We start from the raw sequence: 21877 nt of genomic DNA on the forward strand, positions 1-21877 counted from the left end.
TAGCATATGGAACTAATGAAAAATTCCTAAATGAATCTCACTAATAAATGAAGCTTTCAGCATGATGAATAGATGGTGTTGGGTGAGTGAAGAGCATCAGAGGTTGAGGTGATACGCCTGGTATAACTATGATGGTAATTACCGTTTTAGAAAACAAAAAGAGATCTTCCCAAACTTTTCACGACTTCTTTAAGAAGAGGTCACAAGCAAAAAGTGAGATAAACATGATGAAAAAGAAATGCAAACATATTCCTTTATGAATGATTTACAGCACAGAGAAGCAACCAAAAATAATTAATCCAAGTATTACCTGGACCATTGAATGAAACTGGATGGTGTACTTTCTGCGGCCATTGATAATCCGAACACTAGCCTCACCAGCCCAATAGGCATCATCAATTGTCTTATTGTTGCTTGCTGAGTATGCACACCATTTGAGGGTGCTCATGTCAAACCACTTCCAGACATGATTACATATCTGTTGAAACATTCAAATTATCATAAACTTGGTTACATTAAAATTTATGAGGTCATTCCAGCTGGTACATTATTCCATCTAGTATATAAGACATATCAGTTAAGAAGCTCCCTTACCTTGCTGACAGCAGATCTTCTCCTTGTGGCAATTGCAAGTTTTTCATATAAATCAAGGAGCAAAAGGCCTGGTGAGATCCATTTTGGTGTCCCTGAGCCATCTCCTGATTCTCTGTCTTTGTCTTTATCCTTATCTTTATCCTTGTCTTTTGGCTGAGAGACCACAGATGCACCAGGTGACACAGGAGCAGGCGTGGAGACACCAGCTGTGGTGCTAACTGTAGTGGGGATGGATGCCATGGCAGCATGCGTTACAGTAAACAAATCTGTAAGGGTGTCCACCAAACCAGCATGCTCCATGGCTCTGGCACAACCACTTTTCATTTCCTGAAAGATACAGTGGAGAAAAGATTGATACACAAAATATTCATACGTGTTAGTATAACTATCAATCTAAACAGTACCAGGAGACTCTCTACACTCTTGTGGCCACATCACTTAAAACTTAAGTTGAAAATTTCCATCATGCAATAATCAAAATGATAAAAAAAGAAACATCTGTATGAAATAATCCATGAGCATTTAAAAGTAACAAAATACCAAGTCATATTACTACCTTTATCTGGGTCTAGTCAGCGATTAATGAGTGCCCACAGAGGATGTGAATGATGAGTTTGAAAGCTTCTGATTTAGCAGGAAAGCATGAATATAATGTTTCTTCGGTTTCCAAATGTGCTCTAATGACAGATACAGGTACAGCAGTAGTAATGAATTACAGTAACATGAATAAAAATTTCAAATATGACACCTTTCACACTAACATTTTGAAAGAGAGAATGGATGGCAAGCATGGGAACAAAATTGAAAAAGTTCATTCTTTATACTAAACACGCTATGCTAATTCCACACACTTTCTTATTTCATATGTAGGCACAGTGCTGGTAATGAGTAACATGGATATAAGTTGAAATATTACACTTTCCACAGTTCAATTAATGCGAGTTCAAAGAGTCTAGGCTTCAAGCATTCAAAGCACATTTCACTCCATCCTTCCATCTTTCTTTGGTTTCCCCATTTTCTCTTTTCCACTTTCGAAATGTATACACTCATAGTAATCCTCTCCTCTCATCCTATCCATATGTCTAAACCATTTCAGCACAACTCCTTCAGCTCACAAATGATTCTCATTACTTCCACACCTCACTCTTATCCTATTATTTCTCATTTCATCAAAAGTTCTACCAAATACTGTCTTCAAACATTTCATTTCCAACACATCCAACCTTTTATGCACTTTTCTATCAAGGGTCCATGCCTTGCATCCACACAACACTGTTGGGTTACTAAACCAACAAACATACTTATCTCTGACCTTACAGATTGTGACCTTTCTGTCTACTCACTCCTCAATGCATCCAGGACCTAAGCCCTTCTCACCCACATGTAGCTTAATTTAGCTCCCATGGCTCCAACTGCAACCACGTCATCAGGTATCTAAAACACTCCACTTTTCCAAGATCTCTCCTTTGAAATTCACACTCCAACCAACCTATCTTTCTCCCCTTGCATAACTTAGTCAACTTACTATTATTCAAATTAACAAAACTTTTTTCTTTCACACACTCTCTCATACCAAGAAGCAAGCTCCTGCAGTTTCTTACTAGAATCTGCCACCAAAGCCATGTCATCACTAAACAGTAGCAGACACCTATCAAGCACTCCCCAACCCCAACAGACTGCATATCTGCCCCTCTCTCTATGACACTTACACTCATCTGCCTAACCACCCTATCCATAAATAGATTAAACAGCCACGGTGATATCAGACACCCATCACAGAGCCATGTTCATCTCTTCCTACTTGCATATACACACTCTCTTGATTAACACTCTTCACTGCCTCAGGTTACATTCCTTCCACACCATGCATTTGCAACACATTCCACAAAGCACCTCTATCAACCTATAAGCTTTCTCTAGATCCATGAATGCAACATAAAAATTCCGTTCTCTTAGTATCATTCACACAAACTTTTTCAAACCAAACACCTGATCCACATATCCTTAACTACTCCTGAAGCCACAGTGTTCCTCCATAATCTAATACTTTGCACCAATCACCATCCTCTCAATCCCCACTCTCCCATACCACATACCAAGTATATCTCTACAATCTTATGTCACTGCAATTACAGTGGGGTAATCCCCCTCCTCCCTTGTTTTCTCTTTTCTTCCTTGCTTTCATGTATCCTTCCTTGCTTTCATGTATCCTTCTCTCTGGTAGGTTTCAAACTGACAACTCTAACATTAAAAGATTTGGTTCCCCTACTTGATCTCTGAGCTCAATTTTCATTTATACACTAATAAACAAAAATTTCAGATATATCATTCTAGTCCTTATCTGCAACTGCTTAATATACCCATCTTCTCTGTACCAGTGGTGGAGCTCATTTGCACTAACAGTCTCACGTGGTTTCCCATTTTTCCTTGTCTTTTTTTGCTCTCCCTCTATCACAAAAAAACTATGAATTCTTCAATATAACTAAGTTAATCAGCCAGCTTTATTAAAACCTGGCTATTTAACTAGTATTTGAATACATCTACTGGATGTCCCCTTTCATCTCATTTAATTTTTGCTATTCTTCTTATTTCTTTAACAGCTAAATGGCAGACATGGATATAAAAGTTAATCAAAGGGTGTACAAACAAATGAGATGATAGATCAACATACAAAAGTGATACTCAAAGTCATGTGACTATCTTTGTATTGGCCAGGTCCTCTGTAAAGCACAGGGCAGGGGAGGGCATTAATAACAGATCTGACTGCCCCCAATAAAAGGATAGGGGGTAAGACAGCATTTCATTTTCTCACTCTTGTTGCCACACCCGACTCTTATTTCTTATATAGGCAAAGAGTTGGTGGTGAATGACATTAAGAAGTATCAAACTAAACAAGGGGGCTGGAAATCCTCCCCTCTTGTTTTCAGTTTTCCAAAAGAAGGAACAAAGGAGGGGGCCAAGTGAGGATATTCCCTCAAAGGCTCAGTCTTCTGTTCTTAACGTGACCTCGCTTACGCAGGAAATGGCGAATAGTATGAAGAAGAAGAATTTAAAATGAATACAAGGAGGGAGATTGGCTGGCACATGTGAAGAGGAACACAGAAATTCTTATTTCTTTCTCTTGAACTTGGTTTCACATAAAAATCTTATTTCATAAAGACACAAATCACATGAAAAAAATCCTTATTTTCAACTGCCTCTTCTTTTACTCTTGCCTACTTGTTCTTTTCAGTTTCAGTGATGTAACATTCCATGAAAGACACATAAAAATATCACTTAATACATAAATAAAAGGTGGTACCTCAAACAGCAGGGTTACCAGGTGCAGTCTAACAGCAAACTTTGTTGCCAGGACGGATGAGCACAAGTGTTCTACAGTCTCCTGTGGGGAGTGTGTGCTTGTTGACAGTAGTTGTCCAGCTTGACTGCTAATCTGCAAAGACAAAAATACCTCATTAACATATGAAGTAATTCATTAATATCCCCATAGCTGATTACATATAAGCTAATACCTCGGAAGAGCCATTCCTGAAGAATATCTGCTAGAAAGAGGAAAAGCGAACTTGACCTATGATTCCTTGTATATCTCATTAAAAGAGATATGCAGGGCAACTGCATCTTAAGCTCACCTTACCTTACCTCCTCTTCTGGTCACAAGAGTCCATTCAGGAAGTCAGCTACATCCACTGAGTGGGACCAAAGTTCATAATGTGTATTGATGTCGTAAGTGTATAAGGGAAGAGTGAGGAGCAACTGAACAGTGAATGTTCTGTGTCTTCATTATAGTAGTATCATCATGATCATGAAGTGTTTTGAGATGTATGGAATCAGTGTTTCGCAATGTTGATTTGACTGGTGGTGTTCTGGGCATACACAAGACAGTAATTTAAGATAGTTTGGGGTGTGTGATTTCTGATGGGTGTCTTATAGGGTGGCATATAAAAGTAAGTTGCCAGAACAGTGCTTTAGTACTTGTCTGGGCATTTCAGCATGTATATGTTTCGTCAGTGTTGTGTTTGTTGGGGAAGGTGATCTATGAGTATGGATTCCTCAAGTATGAAGCAAGGGTAAGCTATGAATTCATAATTCTATTACAAGTTTAGTTATGGAATGGCTTGGATGGGAAGTATCTAGTACTGTTACAAGGAGCTAAATGCTGAGAACACTGAGGTGGGATTGCCATGGGAGGCTCTTTGCTTTATTGTGTAGGCGCCGAGTGTTTGTGGCAGTTTGGCAACCAATGACTGTTAAGAGTGCTCTGTTTGAAATAGTTCATATATTTGTTATACATACTTTTGACTGAGTCTGACTGTTCAGAGTGCTCTGTTATAAAATAGTTTATATATTTGTTATACATACTTTTGACTGAGTCGACAACATGGAATATGAGGTGTCTCAGTTGGAGTTGGTTTTCTGAGTGCATTTAGTTTGGTTGTTGCTTTTGTGTTGATGTCTCAAATGTAGGGTGTAAATGTTTTCTGTGTCGTATGTGAAACCCAGAATAGCTGATGTTTTATTAAGTGGAAGTGATTGGCCATTCCAGATGAAGGGAGGGTGCAGGTTGGATTCATGTCTGTCTGGGGCTAAAATAACAACCAAAGAATTCTGTGAAGATGCAGACATTCTAATCTGGGTGAGACAATTCCAACAAAAGAATGTACTGTTGCATATTTGTTGTCGGTTCCATGGTGCTGTGAGGTGATTGTAAGCTCATATGCATATGAGATAAAACTTCACACTATGGTATGCAGGAGGTTATGGAAGGTCATGTAATAAAAGACTGAAGGGGGCTGGAGAAAGAACTGCCCTTCGGGGAACTCTACTGTGGAGTATTTTGAGTTAGCCAATGTTCCAACTGCATAATGCAATCCTCCTCCTTTGCTTATTTGTGCAGTATTTGGGTGCTCTGATGTGACTGAGGTCATTTGCATATGATTACAGCTTTTAAGATTTAAAAATAGATTAATAATACACATTATTAACCCTGGGGATAGGGGATTAAGAATACTTCCCATGTATTCCCTGTGTGTAGTAGAAGGCGACTAAAAGGGGAGGGAGCGGGGGGCTGGAAATCCTCCCCTCTCGTTTTTTGTTTTTTTCCCAAAAAGAAGGAACAGAGGGGGCCAGGTGAGGATATTCCAAAAAAGGCCCAGTCCTCTGTTCTTAACGCTACCTCGCTAACGCGGGAAATGGCGAATAGTTTAAAAGAAAAAGAAAGAAATTATTAAAGACGTGGAAAAACAACCACATACCGTAAGATATCAAAAAAGAAATGTCAGAAAAATTTGAGAAAGGTTTTTGATAGCATAAGATTCTATCCCTGGGGATAGGGGAGAAAGAATACTTCCCATGTATTCCCTGCGTGTCGTAGAAGGCGACTAAAAGGGAAGGGAGCGGGGGGCTGGAAATCCTCCCCTCTCATTTTTTTTTTTTCCCCCAAAAGAAGGAACTGAGAAGGGGGCCAGGTGAGGATATTCCCTCAAAGGCCCAGTACTCTGTTCTTAACGCTACCTCACTAATGCGGGAAATGGCGAATATGGTATGAAAGAAAAAAGAAAGAGTGATGGATGAACAAATGACTGAAGACAGTTTATGTACACAAAGACCAAAAATTCAAAAAGTTATGTGATGGAGAATGTTCAAGAGATGGGACCCAATAAGTGTAATACAGTACAAATAGGTAATCATAATGAAGAGGAAGGTTAAGTATGAAGACACTGAAGACGGTTGAAGAAACAATTGCTCTCAGGCGTACTCCACTCTTGATACTGATTATTTTGGAGGGGAAAGTCTCTGATATTGAAAACAGTTTGAAGAATAAGTCTGACAGTGTTAAAAATTCAATCTATTTTTCCTACAGGCTGTTAAAAGACACTCCTTTGGTCCCAAACATTCTTTACATGAGTAACAAAATTTAAGATGGCATTATTGGAAGTGTGCCTTTGTATATGTAACAATTACAAAACATGTAATCTAAAAAGACTTAAAATACTAAAAAAAAGAAAATTACACCATAAAGCTCAGCAAACAAGAAGCATTGAGAAGTTTTACAGCAACAAGATAACTATCAAAACTTTCAGGAACTCTTCACCTCAACTTCCAGAAATTATGGAAGAACTTTCCAATAAATACTGTAAATGAATTTTCAAATAACAAACCAACACTGGAATCATTTGCAAATATCCATTTAAATAGCCACCATGTTCTTTATGTCAATAAAAGCCTATTGTCTACAGCCACGCCCCAGATTTTAGCTAATACAATTCTAATAAATACAGGTACTTCAATAAATGTAAATCATTTTTATTTAATAAACTGAGAAATAAATCCATGATCAGTAAATCACATGGATCTGTTACACGTCTTCTTATATCTAACTTCTAAATGACTATCACATTCACTTACATCTAAATTCAGCATATGTGATAACTTACCTGGATTATTAGCATATTAAGCATGCTGTCTCTCCAAAGAGCACCATTACGAGTGGCACAGGTAGTAAGTAGTTCACACACCTTGTACACCATTTGTGGCTGAACATCTAGCTGACTCAAACACCCTTCTAAAACACATTCAGTAAATTTATCTGAAAAAGTAAAAATAATTAAAACCCACAAATCAACATATTTCAACTGGGTTAAAAATAATCATACTTGATCAAGAATTGCAACAATGACTGTGTATTCATTTGCTCACATCCACTCTCTAGCCGTCAAGTATAATTCATCAAAACCTATGTAGCAGTCATGGGAAACCAAAGCAAGTCATTAGCATTTGGTTGTGTATAGAGGGCTGGTTCTGATGCATTACACATATAACATCTAGAGATTGGATAACAATATGTGCGGCCTTCTCTTTGTATGTTTCTGATGTTAAATACCTAATGCAGGATATGGTGAATAATGCCACATGCTCTCTTACCCACATCATTCTTTTCCTAAAGCTTTTGCAAATCTTTAAACTTGCCTTCACCAAGTAATGATAAGACATCCCATTAGTTGCACCTTCAGCACATTAACATCCAAGAGTCTCTTCTGCATATCTATTGATTACTATGTGATCTAGTAATGCCTGCTTTCCAAGTTTACTCACCTTGCTTGTACACTTAAGTTTGTCCCTCTTTTTAAACCAGGTATTCCCAGCCACCAGTCCTTTTTCAGCACACACTTCCACAAATTGTTCATTTCCATTCAAATCTGTGAATACCACACGCCCTTCAATTACACTCAACCATAACATTAATCACTTTCAAATTCAAATCACCCATCATCATCTGATCTCTATTAAAACTGCTATCACATTCCCTCAGCTGCCCTCAAAACATCTGTTCTCTTCCTTAGTCCTCTCATGGCCAGATACATTTCTTTTTTCTTTCAAACTATTCGCCATTTCCCGCATTAGCAAGGTAGCGTTAAGAACAGAGGACTGGGCCTCTGAGGAAATATCCTCACCCGGCCCCCTTCTCTATTCCTTCTCTTGGAAAGTTAAAAAAAAAACAAGAGGGGAGGATTTCCAGCCCCCCGCTCCCTCCCCTTTTAGTCGCCTTCTACGACACGCAGGGAATACGTGGGAAGTATTCTTTCTCCCCTATCCCTAGGGATAAGATAGGCCAGATACATATGCAACAATAATCATCCACTCCTCAAAATACACTTTTACTCTTACCCACATCAGTCTGGAGCTTACTTCCCTGCACACTTTCACACGTTCCCACAATTCCTCCTTCAGCTCAACTGTTACCCCTTCTTCAATTCTTGTCCTCATGTTTAACCCCTGAATTTACCCCTAAAGACTTTCCTAAACCATTCTTTCCCCTTACCCTTGAGCTATGTTTCACTCAGACCTAAAACATCCAGGTTCTTTTCTTCAAACAAAATACATATCTCTCCCTTCTCATCTTACATCACACACATTCAGACACCCTAGCATAAGCCTTCAAGGATGATGAGCATTCTTGGTTGGCTCCTTCTGTTTCAATTCTCAAATACCCCTTCTGCAGGATATACTGCCTTCTTCTTCAAACTAATTTACTTCAACCTCAATTTCAAATAATGAAATATTTTCCTTTGCTTTACTTTTCTTGAAATGTCATATAAATTTAGAATCATTCTATTACAACCCTTAACCTCCATTATCACGTACACACAAACATACACCCAAATTACGATAGCTTAGGTACTATCCATTTACTTACCAAGGGTTTCCTTACTTAATGGCTCATCATCTACTTCTTTCTGAGGCTCAGGTGGGGGCTTCGTAACTACACTGCGCTGACTAGTACTGCTGGCAGACACTTGGGCATTTTCTCCTAAGGACATGGCAATAGCTTGAAGCATTTGGTCTTCTTCAGTTAATTCCATGTCTCCAGTGCCTCCAACCTGAAAAGGTGTGAGAATTCATTAACCACCTAGACACTGTTCAACATCATCACTGGAATCAGGTGAAATTATCTTCAATAAACTGTTATCTTTCATTGTAAAGCAGAATAAAAGTTATTCATACTTACACCAGCAACCTGGTCCATAAGAGGGTTCATTAGTAAGTACTCTGTGGCTTGCTGTAGTGTGTGAGTTTGTGCAACTGCTTCCATGCATCTTTCCCGTGCAAAACCCATATCCATCAGAGCTTGCAGATGTAGCTGGTTCACCTCAGAATCTGCTGAAGTCTGGCTTGTTGTTTCTGGAGGTGCTGGAGCTGTAGAAGGTACAGATGATGCCGTTGCAGTTGTTGCACTGCTTGCTGTGGTGGTGGTAACAGCAGAACTGCTGGTGTTCGTATTAGTGGTGGTTGTGGTTGTAGTGGTTGTAGTTGTACTCGTGGATGTAGTCTCTTTCTCCTTGGCAAGGCGTTCATGTATGATTGCCTCACCTTTGATGATGGAGCAAAGGATAACCAAAACAGATTCAGATATACGAACACCGTATGACTTCAGGGGTTTCTTGTTCCACAATTTCATTACCGACTCAAAAGCAACCTGAATAGGGGAATAAGTATTACTTTTGAGAAAAAAGATTCAACTTTTACTAGCTTTCCCATTACATCAAATTGTTATCTACAACTTTTATAACTAAGTATCAAATACCTAAACACTACAATAAAATCTACCGATGCTCACCAACTTACGATGGGGTTACATTCCAATAAACCTACCATAAGTTGAAAATACAATAAGTCGAAAATACGATTAATGCTCTACATCTAAAATAACAAACATCACAGTTTAGCCTAGCCTACCTTAAACTTTTTCAGAACACATACATTTCTCATCCACAATCATCCTATGCAGCTTTCCTTAAAAGGATCGGTACCATCGGTATCAACATTTGCTGCCTCACCACTAACCTTTACATTATCAAAATTATGACACCTTTTGAAGCGTTCGAAACATTTCCATATATGTGGGATCATCAGCATGCTGTTTTAGTGCATTGAAAAGACTTCTTGCCTTAGCCTAGATTGTCAGTAAGCTAAGTGGTATGTGCTTCAGTATTTGGTATTCCATCCACGTGACAAGTAATTTTTCAATGTCATCAATCAGTCCTGCTCTTTTCTTCATGATGACATGGATTTAACTGATGCTGAATATTTCACTGAATCACTGGTTCACTTCCCATCCTGTAAGATGGCCGAGATCCTCCATTGTGAATGTCCTAACTCATGTGTGATGACCATTACTGGCTTGCCACCTTCATGCTGGGCAATTAGCTGTAATTTCATCTCAAGAGTAACTGCCTTCCTCTTCTCACCAGAGGTAGGAGACACAGATGGGCAATTTGTAAACATGATGGGATAAAAAACATCAAATCCAAAAAAACAATGGCAACACAGTATACTGCAGAGTTACAAATAATTACACTTGTGATTGCATGGCTGACTGGAAGCTGCGGCTTGGTGCCACTGCGCAGTGTCAAGAGAGAGTATTGTACCGCATATCGCTAGGCCAGAAAAAGATCAAAATTCAAAATTTGAGGTTGTTTCTACTGAATGCGTATCACTGTCACACCATCGTAGTCAAAAAATCACAAGTCGGGGAGTATCTGTATATATTCTTACCAAATAAAGTGAAGTTTCCTCATAGAAATCAGTGCATTACACAAAGTCACATTTGGTAAACTTAATGATCTATAGGAGAATAGGGTTTGGGAAATCCAGTGACAGACTCCATGGCATGGAGAGAAGCTGGTCTCCCACCCATTCATCGTCACAGCAACAAAATGCATGGGCTGCATCAATTGTACTGCTCATCACCATGACAATGCAATGTGCAGGTTGCCTAGACCACCCTGCTCAACACACTCCCTGGCTCAGCCTCATGCTGTCATCTGACAACCAAACAGCACCTAACAACACCATAACATACCTAACTTATCTAAACTTATAATGGTAAGTATCTTAAATTACACAGTCATGATAAGAATCATGAATACAACAGATCTAAAGAAAATTGTTTATAATATCAGAAATTGTCAGAGATAATTAAAACCACAAGAGGACAGACACCCTGAAATGACCAACACCATCTACTATGGATGACACCAAATTCCATCAAAAAAACATTTCTTACTGCCTCTCCGGCAGCTTCCAGTAATTATCAATAGGATAAAATTTTTGCATGATGAAAACATGTCTGGATAAGCATTACAAAATCCGGAGACATAAATGTTTGTGCTGTTTCAAAGAATCAGACCAAGTCTGACCAAAATCAATATTACGTCAACACAGTAGAACTTGTGATTACAAAAAAGTTTTTCAATAAACATATATAAAAGGAGGTATGGAAGTATGTCTTAAAACTTAATGTACATAATCTTGTCAACTACAACAAAATGGAACATGTTTTAATAGTGCTTGTAGCTAACATACAAAGTTCAAAATGTATAAGTGAATCAAAGTACGGATGCATTAATTTGGTATCATCTTCAACTTGAGAGTGTGAGATTTATATATCATTGTAACTTTACAATTCATTTAAATCTTAACATTAACAAGGCTACTGATTTGGAAACTAAACATCAGAACATCATCCCATAACCAATTCCATAAATGAGGGATTAAAAGATCTCTTTAAATGGATAAACAATATTCATTAAAATTTTAAATTCATAATTTCCTACTCCTTCAAAAAAACTAAAAAATTTTCATATGATCAGAGTGACTTTCACAAATTCTTAATGTAAATTTCATGTAATCATTGTACTGATAAATGTTGCATCAGCTTTTTACCCACTTTTACCAAATGTCAGAAATTAATACAGTAGCCCATGGTCAAAAGTTTCATACTCTTCACATCAATTATCTGTGCATTTCCATCAACATGCAAAACTGCCATAGCATCTTTAATCATAGTCCTAATCAAGGCAGATTATAAAACCTAACTTGGAGGACAGACTACAGTGACTTCAGCAAGTTTGGATGTCAACTGTTTACAGCTAATTATTTCATCTCTTATAATGCTGCTTCCTCTTTTTGAAAAAATTATCTGATATACATCTAAACTTACCTTCTGAATATGGATAAGGAACTTAAGAGGGCTGAAAGGTTGGTAACCAGGTTGTGAGGACTTTGCAGGGAGAGAGTTAGGGGAATCCAACATAGTGCGTGGGTTGACCAATCGCTCCAATAAGAAAAGCCAAGTGTCCAAGAATTCTCCTGTACCTTCAGGCAACTCCCCAGAATCCAATCCATCCTGTCCCTGCAAAGTGCCTCCTGCACTGATAGCCCATTCGAATGTGTCAAAGAAGGCTGAAAGGAAAATCATGCCATATTAGTGAAGACATCAGCAATGAAACTATGCATCCTACATTAGCCATTACATGTTAAGTACTTGCACTACATGAAATAAAGTATTTGTTGAAAAATAAACAAAATCTGACAACCAAGCCAGTACTGGAAGCCCCAGTTTATAATGCAATTATTTTCCTGGAAAACCAGTTGCAAGTCAGGGTCTCGTAAATCACACAAATGAAACCCAATACAGTACACATCACGGTGGCATCGACTTGCAAAATTTTCAAAATCGAACTCTTATGATAGAATACTTTTGACAACTTAGCTGAAAAACAATTGCCATGCTCTAAGCATAAAATTCAGACAATAATTAAAACAACTAATAAAATGGGATGATGAGGGCTTGAGGAAATGGATAAGGATGGAGTGAAGTGGAGTGAGAGTTACTGGGATGGAAAGGTGGGTGCAATGGGTTTGCCAGCATCACCCACTGAATTGTCAGACTCAGTAACTGTTTCAACTGGAGGTGAGGAAGAAATTTCTTGATTTTTTTTTTTTTTTTTTTTTTTGTCGGTCTCCCGCGTTTGCGAGGTAGCGCAAGGAAACAGACGAAAGAAATGGCCCAACCCACCCCCATACACATGTATATACATACGTCCACACACGCAAATACACATACCTACACAGCTTTCCATGGTTTACCCCAGACGCCTCACATGCCTTGATTCAATCCACTGACAGCACGTCAACCCCGGTATACCACATCGCTCCAATTCACTCTATTCCTTGCCCTCCTTTCACCCTCCTGCATGTTCAGGCCCCGATCACACAAAATCTTTTTCACTCCATCTTTCCACCTCCAATTTGGTCTCCCTCTTCTCCTCGTTCCCTCCACCTCCGACACATATATTCTCTTGGTCAATCTTTCCTCACTCATTCTCTCCATGTGCCCGAACCATTTCAAAACACCCTCTTCTGCTCTCTCAACCACGCTCTTTTTATTTCCACACATCTCTCTTACCCTTACGTTACTTACTCGATCAAACCACCTCACACCACATATTTCTTGATGCATTGTGAAAATGCTATTCACCTTTAGCTGAGTGGCACGACTCTTTCTATAAATCTCTCAATACCTATATGAACTATTTGGATGCACCTAAAAAACACCAAGGCACATTCACAGATGGGATCTCAAAGAACACCAAGGGATGTTCATGATTATGATCCATGTCATTACAGACCAGAACAGCCATGTCCAAGCAGATGAATGTTTCTGCGAACCCCCTTGATTGTACAACGACATGTGGTTGGGGATATTTCTGCCCTTAATAGGAGTTTCTCCTCATTCATCAAGTTTACACAATTTGACTCCAGCAACTCTGCCACATCTTCACTTCTTCAAAGTCATCACTGTTGGCGAAAGTCACAACTATCTGCTAGACATGGGATATTGTTTCTATTTGTCTAAAATCTGAGACACCATGCACACACCCAAATTCCACACAAGGATATTGTCTACAGCATTCATGATATAAAAAATTCTTCCATCACTCCCTGGTCAAACTTACCCTTCCTATCAGTATCTTTCAGGACTCTATGGAATGTTCTCATATGGTAAAATGCCTTGAAGGTGGCAATCATGCCCTGATTCAAGAGATGAAGCAAAGATGTGGTGCTCTAAGGGAGGAAATCAACCCTATCCTTTGCAATGATCTCAGTCAGGTGCTCACAAGAGCCTAGCCCAATGTCAACAATAAGCAGTACTTTATTGGCTAAATTTTAACTAGCATAGTGAGCACTCTGCAGTTGGGTAGAAATAGAGCCGATAAACCATGCGTGAAAAATAATTTGGGTAATCTAAGCCTTCTGATATTAGAATGCAGCATCACAGATGTATTTACATAGCCTTTTATGGACCTGGGACTTTCTGAAAGAAACACTAGCATAAGCTTAAAATCTCCTTCAGCATTTCATCCCAACAGAAGCATCAAGCATCCTTTGGCTAACTTGAACCCTGGAGGAGTCTTTTTTACCTTCTGATGTATGTCCTAGACGACATTCTTTTCCAAAATAAGTCAATTCCATCCATATTAAACATTTGCTAAGATGTGTAACTTCCTTTATCAATCATTTTCTTTAAACAGTAGGGAACCCTTCTACTGCCTCAGTAGTAGCAATGATAGCCTCCCTACTTAAAGCATATGTTACACAAAATGTAACAGCTCTTTTACCACTCAAACCACTCCTTAAATGCACCAAAAGATTACCCCTGGTTTGTTTCACCAGCATCACTCTTTAATAAAGTCATTACCTAAGGACTTTGTCTTACATACTAAACTTTGCTGTCTCTGACAAATTCCTTTGTTTGAGGTCTTTACCCAAACACAATACAAATTTTTCATTTTTGTAGCCACAATGCTCCTTTGCTCACACACTTGCTTAGTTTGTAATCTTCAATTTTCCTGATGGTCATAGTTGAGTTAGCAAGAACTATGGACTTGGCCATAGCAAAGAGTTTCTCACCATCAGTGAATCTCCTAAACATCTCTAATCTCATCCAAATTTCTGCCCTTAAGCCCAGTACTCCCCAGTGTAACTTTGACACTCTTTGCTGAGGTACTGAAAAGTGCCACATTTATTTTTATGAAGAAGGCTCCAGTCATGGAAAAGAGTCCAAATCAAGGCTGGGCCTTAACTGAAATATAAAGAGGATTATGAAAGGGATTATGAAAGGGAAAAAGAAGACAAAGGAAAGCATTTACAAATTAGTTTGGAGGCAGTAACTAATAGGAAAGATAGAAGACAAACTGGCAAAATCAAGTACAGCCTCACAGATGTTTTTGTCTAAAAGCTGACCGTCAGCGGCTGGGATACGAACTAACATCTATTTTGCCAGAGAATGGAAAATAGATCGAAAGGTATTTTGTCCTGACATTATAAAATGCATGGTCATGAAAAAAATCTTGAAATATCTTCAGATAATTCATTATTAAAGGATAATAACATTCTACATATCAAAATTACAATTCTTCTTAAACTGGCTGCACTACAAGCTCTTAAGTGTCATTTCAGTTTGTATCCTAATCCTCCTCCAATGTTGTACCTGCAAAATATTGCAATCTGAAACATCTTAAAATTGGGGCTCCCAGTGACTTACTTTTAACATGATGCTAATGAATAGATACACCAGTAATGAAAAGGCTGTCACAGCATAAGAAAATTTATCAAAATATACCTTCTCCCTACACAGAAGCTTTCAAGACTAATTCAGGTCAAGTAATCTATTTCAAGGCTTCCACTTTATACAGGGCAGATCAAATATATACTTCTGTTAACTCAAAAATTCTGAGGCTTTGTCCAATATACTACAGTTTGTGCTAATCCTAAAAATCTTCACCACTTTCACTCATTTCCACAAAAATAATTCAATCTGTCAAGATACAACTTAATCTATCAAGACACAGCATCTATCACTTAACAAAAAATATGAAAAAAACAATCCTCTGGCATATTTAACTATATCTAAAGATCAACGAGTAACAAAATTTCTATTATTAAATTCACCTTTGAGACCCTGAGAGGACACGAAGTACTGAAGCATCAGATGATAGGGCATCTTTTTGTCATCAAAAAGCATGGGGTTAGTAAACCTAACAGAGCAGATGAGGAATGTAAGACGAAACTTGGGCACAGGAGAAGCTGGTGGTGGAGTCCAAGATAGCCCTGCATGTAGGAGATTTGCCAAAGCAGATGCTACTGCCCTTGCTGCTGCAGATGGAGGGGTTACTGGAGTTGCAACCTGCTGTCCTCTACGCTGTCGCAAAGGTGACCCCACACACAGCTAAAAAGGCACAATAATTAGTGGAAGTGTATCAACCTACATATCAAAGGAATCACTAATTTATGCTTAGCTCCAAATGAATAAACCATTTCAGCACAAACAGTACACTCTCTCTACCTTACTCTGTCTATTGTCCCATATCTCTTACCCTGTCATGCCTTCCTTGTTAAATCCTTTTCCCTCAAGATATTGTGCAATGAATAACACTATTATTATATAAAATTGTGAACAATGAATAGATCTGAAAATTATGTAAAAAAAATATAATGAATAAGTGACATGTCTGAAAATGTTGTAAATAATTCACATGTAAAATCCCTTTGCTGCAAACTGATACATATTACATAATCATCATCTATCATTCACTCCATATCATGGTACAAAGAGTCCATAAGTGTGAAGCTTATAACCATCATAAAAACGAAAACATGTGAATTATGTAACTAAGTGTGCTAGTGGTCAAGATAACAGAATCTATCAAGACAGCAATGATAAGACTAGGAATATGCCACCAGCTGGTGGACAAACTTTAAATGTCAGCTCAATATCAAATAATATGTTTGATCTTACCACAATAATTCTTTTTCCATGTGTTCTTCATTCCTTCCTTTCGCAAAGTAGTACTAACAACAGACCCCTATCCACAACCAGGACCCACAAGTCTGCCCTGTTTAGCCCATTGGCAGCATGTCGTCCCCTGCAAACCACATCATTCTACTTCGCTCTATCCTCTGCATGCCTCACACCCTCTGCATATTTAGACTCTAACCTTCACAGCATCTTTCACTCCATCCTCCCACTGCCTCTCTGGTTTCCCCCCTTTACTTTCTACCCTTAACTCCTGACATATATACCATCTTATGTCATTCTCTCTTTGCTAATCCTTTTGACATGTCTGAACCATTTCAGCACGTCTTCTTCATCTCTGGCATACTTACCCCTCTTACTACCACACCTCCCCTAACCTTTTTAATTTTTGTTCAAGCAATCCTCCTAACACCATAGACTGTCCTCAAATATTCTGTTTCCACATCATCTACCTTCTTTCTTACATTTCTGGCTATGGCCTACACCTTGCATCCATACAGCAGTGAAAGGACTTCTATACCATCAAACATACCATCCTGACCTCTCACACAATTCTCAATATGCCCCAGACCTTTACATCCTCACTAATTCTATGATCTCTTCAGCTCCCATTCCCATAATCCATTTGCTGCCATAACCACTCCCAGGTATCCTAAATGTTCCCTTTCCTCCAAGCTCCCTCCAATCAAACTCACACTCCATAAAACCTACCTCTATTCACTGATAAATTTTGCTATTATTCATATTTTGTCTCAGCTTTCTTCTGTCACACACACTCCCAAACTCAGACAACAGCTTCTGCATTTCTCTCTTGAATCTACCCCAGGTATTGTGTCATCAGCAAACAACAGCTAACTCACCCTCAATCCACCAAACCTTCACCTCTACCCCTAACTGACTGCATACCTGCTCCTCTCCTCAAGACCCCTTGCTTTTACCTCCTTCCTACCACATCCATAAAAAAAATCTAAAAGCCATGATAAATTCACACATCCCTACAGCAGACCCACCTTCACTTGGAACCATCCATCCTCCTCTTTCTACTCACGTGCATGCCTCACTCTCCTGATTAAAACCTATCGACATTAATCAATATTGCCACATCTTCCTACATAACCATTTGTATCATTTGGCAGGTTGACCTTAAAAATACACTCCGATCCATTCAAATGTTAACTATCACTCAAATGTTCAACTATCTATCAATAATGTCTCCCATCTACCTAATATAACAGAAACATTCTTTCTAAAAATAAGCTACTGAGTGTCACTCTACATGAGCAAAAACTGCACTCAACATATGTGGAAAGAACTAGCCAGCGCACCTGGTGATCAACACATAATTCCTCATTTCAGGAAACAAATTTACCATACATAAGTACATACATACCTTAACCAGCAAACCAAACAATTCAGCTAAAGCTTTTCCTAATCTTGAGGCTGATGATAACAGTGGTTTGATAAGTTTCATCTGATGCTGTGTGGCAGCAGACTGCTGTCTTGAGAGGCCCTCTGCACTACTATCTTCAGTCGGTGTGCCTGCTCCTGCTGTCACCTTAATATCAGTTTCTGTTACTTCCATTGCCACACTCTCACCTCGGCTTACATCTTCACACTAAAATTGAACAAAGCCACACATTCATTTAGATTAAGTGAATAAACAGGCATATGAAGGATTAATCACCAATGCAACTATTTCCTAAAATTCTCTTCTTTGTAATCCAGTTAAAATAATATATTTAAAAGGAATATATGTGGATGTGAAATATTATCTATATGATTAACTACTCAAAAGTAAAATTTCCCTCTGCATGGTATGAAAACCTGTGAAAACTACACAAAGCATTCCACAACCTTATTATGTTGACCTATATTTCTATTTACTTCGGGTGGATCAATTTCAAGTGTGCTCGACTAGTATTGACTTCCAGGCCAACATAAATGCTTTCTCACTTTTCAGTTTACACACAAACGTGAGTCATCATGGAACACTGAATTCTCCATTCAAAACCCAACCGTTACATAGAAAATACTTCCAAAGCAACAGATAAAAAAAAAAATCATCTGCCATCTCTAGCCATGAATATAGTCATTATCTATATTGTATTCTATTATACTTAATTGCCATCTCCCTCGTCAGCAAGGTAGTAGAAGGAAACAAACGAGGAATGACCAACCCACCAACGTACACATGTATATACATAAAATGGCCATACACGCATAAATACATAAATGTACATTTCAATGTATACGTACATACACATACAAAGATATATACTTATATACACACGTACATATTCATACTTGTTGCCATTATCCATTCCTGTCGCCACCCAGCCACACATGAAATAACATCCCCCCCTCACATACACACACACACATGCCAGACAAATGACATACTACCTTGGCGCAGCAATGGGGTATGGTTATTACAAATCTTAGTAATGGTGCATAACCCAGATCCAACATCTTTCATTGACCAAACTATGATTCAACATGGCCAATGCTTGGTTTGGACCATCTCTGGGCAAGGGATCAAAGGCCATTATTGGATCATGTGCTAATTAACAGGAAAACCAAGGACAGGTTGCTGGGGGTGGGCACCCTCAGAGGAGCAGCAGGTGGGATGTCTAATCATTTCCTGATGGAGGAAAGTGTGAAGGTTTTTACTGGTTTCAGAAAAACGAAATGACATGAGAAAGAAATGGTTTAAATTAGTGAACTTGAAAAAGAGGCTTGTGTGGTCTTGAAAATCAAAATTGGATATCTGAAAATCTGAATCTAGGAGAGAATCAATGAAGAATGGCAAAGGGTGACAGCAAATCAGAAAATGGGAGTGGGAGAGGAAGGGTAAGTCTTTGGGGAAGCAGTGCTTCTTGTAAACTGTGTGCTACAAGGAGGATGGAACTTGTGAAAGGATAGTGAATAGTGTGACGAGGAAGTTAAATTGCTAGTGAAAGAGGAAAGAACAGTGTATAAACAATACCTGCCAGGAAGAAGTGTGAGCAAGTGGGGAGAGTACATGCAAAGGCAGCAGGAAGACAAAGGAAGACAACTGAAAAAAGAAGGGTAATCAAGAGATGGGGTGCAAAAGCACTGATGTATTTCTGAGAGAATAACAGAAATATAGGGCAAGAAAGTATCAATAAACTTAAGAGAACAGCAAAATGTTGATTGAAGTAAACTGTGAGGAAATACAAAAAACTGGGGAAAAGATGGGGAATAGTAACTGGTTAAGAGGTGAAACTGAGATTAAGAGAGTATTCAGGAGGGCTGCTGAATGTCTTACATGATATCAGGGCAGATGTAGTGAGTCTGGAACAAGGTGGCATGCAGTGTGAGAGGGTACTGGCGAATAATAATGGGAAAAGATAGAAAAAGGTGAAAGTCTTGCATAAGATGAAGAGTGGCAAAGCAGAATGAGTGGAAGGGATCATAGATGTCTGTCAAGAAAGGGAATAACAGCACAGTTGACTGTTTAGTCAGGCTATTTGATGTTTGCATGGCCCAAGTATACTGCCTGAGAAACTACTGTATGAATGGACAGTGCCCTTTTATAGGGCCCTTTTATAGTGTGTTTTCAGTTGAGCCCTTGGGAATTTAGGGCACTGAAACACTATGGCTCAATAATTTGCATAGGAAAGGAGGATAAAGTTTGATGGTGGATGGCATAAGGTCATCAAGGAACAGGATGAGGGGAGTAGACTGAAAATGGATCCCAGGTTAGTCTACTTTATGTGAAAATTGCCTATTGGTGGACAGTTTTTTTTGTTTTTTTTTGACAGTTTTGGCATCCATATTCTTCAAAAAAATTGCCAATATTTCTTGCTAGTGTTGAACATTGAGTTGTCTCAGATAATGTCCATTAGTACATGGAAGGCAAGATTATCAAATGCTTACCTTATGTCTATTGTTGTGAGTTTTGTACACATACGGTTTGCTTTTTCATAAAAACTGTAATAAAACATTGCTGATGCAAACATTATATATACAACTTCTTAGCCAACAGAAACTGATGTTGTTAAGAAGTCAAACACAAAACTCACCCTTAAATCTGGTGGAAGGAGCTTATCGGTGTCTTCCTTGCCAAACAGACATCCAGCAGGAAGAGCGTCATCTGAACACAGAGCTAACAAGACAGTTGATTCCCATACAAGTGATGTATACAGCTGAGTAAGCCCTGCCAATACCCTCAGGCCCAACTCAGTCCCCCACTGGTTGATAGAAACCTGCCTTATCTCTGTCTGCCCTGTGCGACAAACATGAACAAGCATCATAATATAAGCATGAACAGCACTAAGAGTGTGTAAAAGAGGTGTGGCCTGTGGGGATGCTGTGGCCTCACCAGGAGTTGGTGAAGAGGCTAATTCTCTTAATAAAACAGATCCTCCTGGGGAGGGCAAGGGCTGGTGCAGAGGAGCTAGGGCTTCAAGTTTCTCATTCAGGCACTGCAGTCCTCTCTGAAGAACTCCACTTTCATGAGCAAGATTCTGCAAGAAAAAATCATCATAAACTATTCAGAACTTCTGGAAGAAAGCTGCAGATTTATACATAAAAATACTCATTTAGGTCAAGATTGTGTTATCAAAGTATAAAATTACCAAATACAAAGATACACCTACATATCACCATGTCGGTAAGCATACTAGGATGAGAGAGACTGATACACCATTATTGCTACATCTTATTTTCAAACATACCAGCATGGATAACAAGATATCATAACATGATACACCAAATGGAGGAAGTGATCATGTAATGCTCAAATCTGATCATATGATAAATGAGGACATTACAAGAGCAGAGGTCAAGCAACCTCTACATTATGTATGGTAATGCATGCTGGGAAATGGATACCTGAATTAGGGAAGCTTACTTATGTGAGGGGTGAGGGCTACAAATCTGCCTACCATGGAGTAGAAAAGAGATAGGTGTAATTCAATTCAAATCTGCAAGTAGGATGATGTCAAAAATGAACAGCTTGTGAGTTGCAATACGAAAGTGAAAAGAAGTCATAGCATGAAGCTATGCAAAGAGCTTATTAAAATGGATATGAAGTACTATTCTTGAGTAAGAAATGGTCCTTGGAGTATACTTAATAATACAACTGTGCATGTAGTTTGG

At 38.7% G+C, this 21877-nt stretch overlaps 1 protein-coding gene across 3 annotated transcripts in view; it reads right to left on the reverse strand.

Moving 5' to 3' along the window:
• Positions 1-21877, reverse strand: part of HUWE1 (HECT, UBA and WWE domain containing E3 ubiquitin protein ligase 1) — a 139486-nt gene that overhangs the window by 79389 nt on the left and 38220 nt on the right. For all 3 annotated transcript variants that reach the window (XM_071677124.1, XM_071677123.1, XM_071677122.1), the window contains exons 16-25: positions 20800-21243; positions 18144-18368; positions 15889-16165; positions 12095-12336; positions 9101-9568; positions 8789-8972; positions 7029-7180; positions 3896-4027; positions 595-921; positions 311-478 (exon numbers count right to left, since the gene is read on the reverse strand). In XM_071677124.1, coding sequence (XP_071533225.1) covers positions 311-478; positions 595-921; positions 3896-4027; positions 7029-7180; positions 8789-8972; positions 9101-9568; positions 12095-12336; positions 15889-16165; positions 18144-18368; positions 20800-21243 — 2619 coding nt within the window. The remainder of the gene's footprint in view (positions 1-310; positions 479-594; positions 922-3895; positions 4028-7028; positions 7181-8788; positions 8973-9100; positions 9569-12094; positions 12337-15888; positions 16166-18143; positions 18369-20799; positions 21244-21877) is intronic.

The sequence above is a fragment of the Panulirus ornatus genome, chromosome 24, assembly GCF_036320965.1.
Source record: "Panulirus ornatus isolate Po-2019 chromosome 24, ASM3632096v1, whole genome shotgun sequence".
Taxonomy (NCBI): Eukaryota; Metazoa; Arthropoda; class Malacostraca; order Decapoda; family Palinuridae; genus Panulirus; species Panulirus ornatus.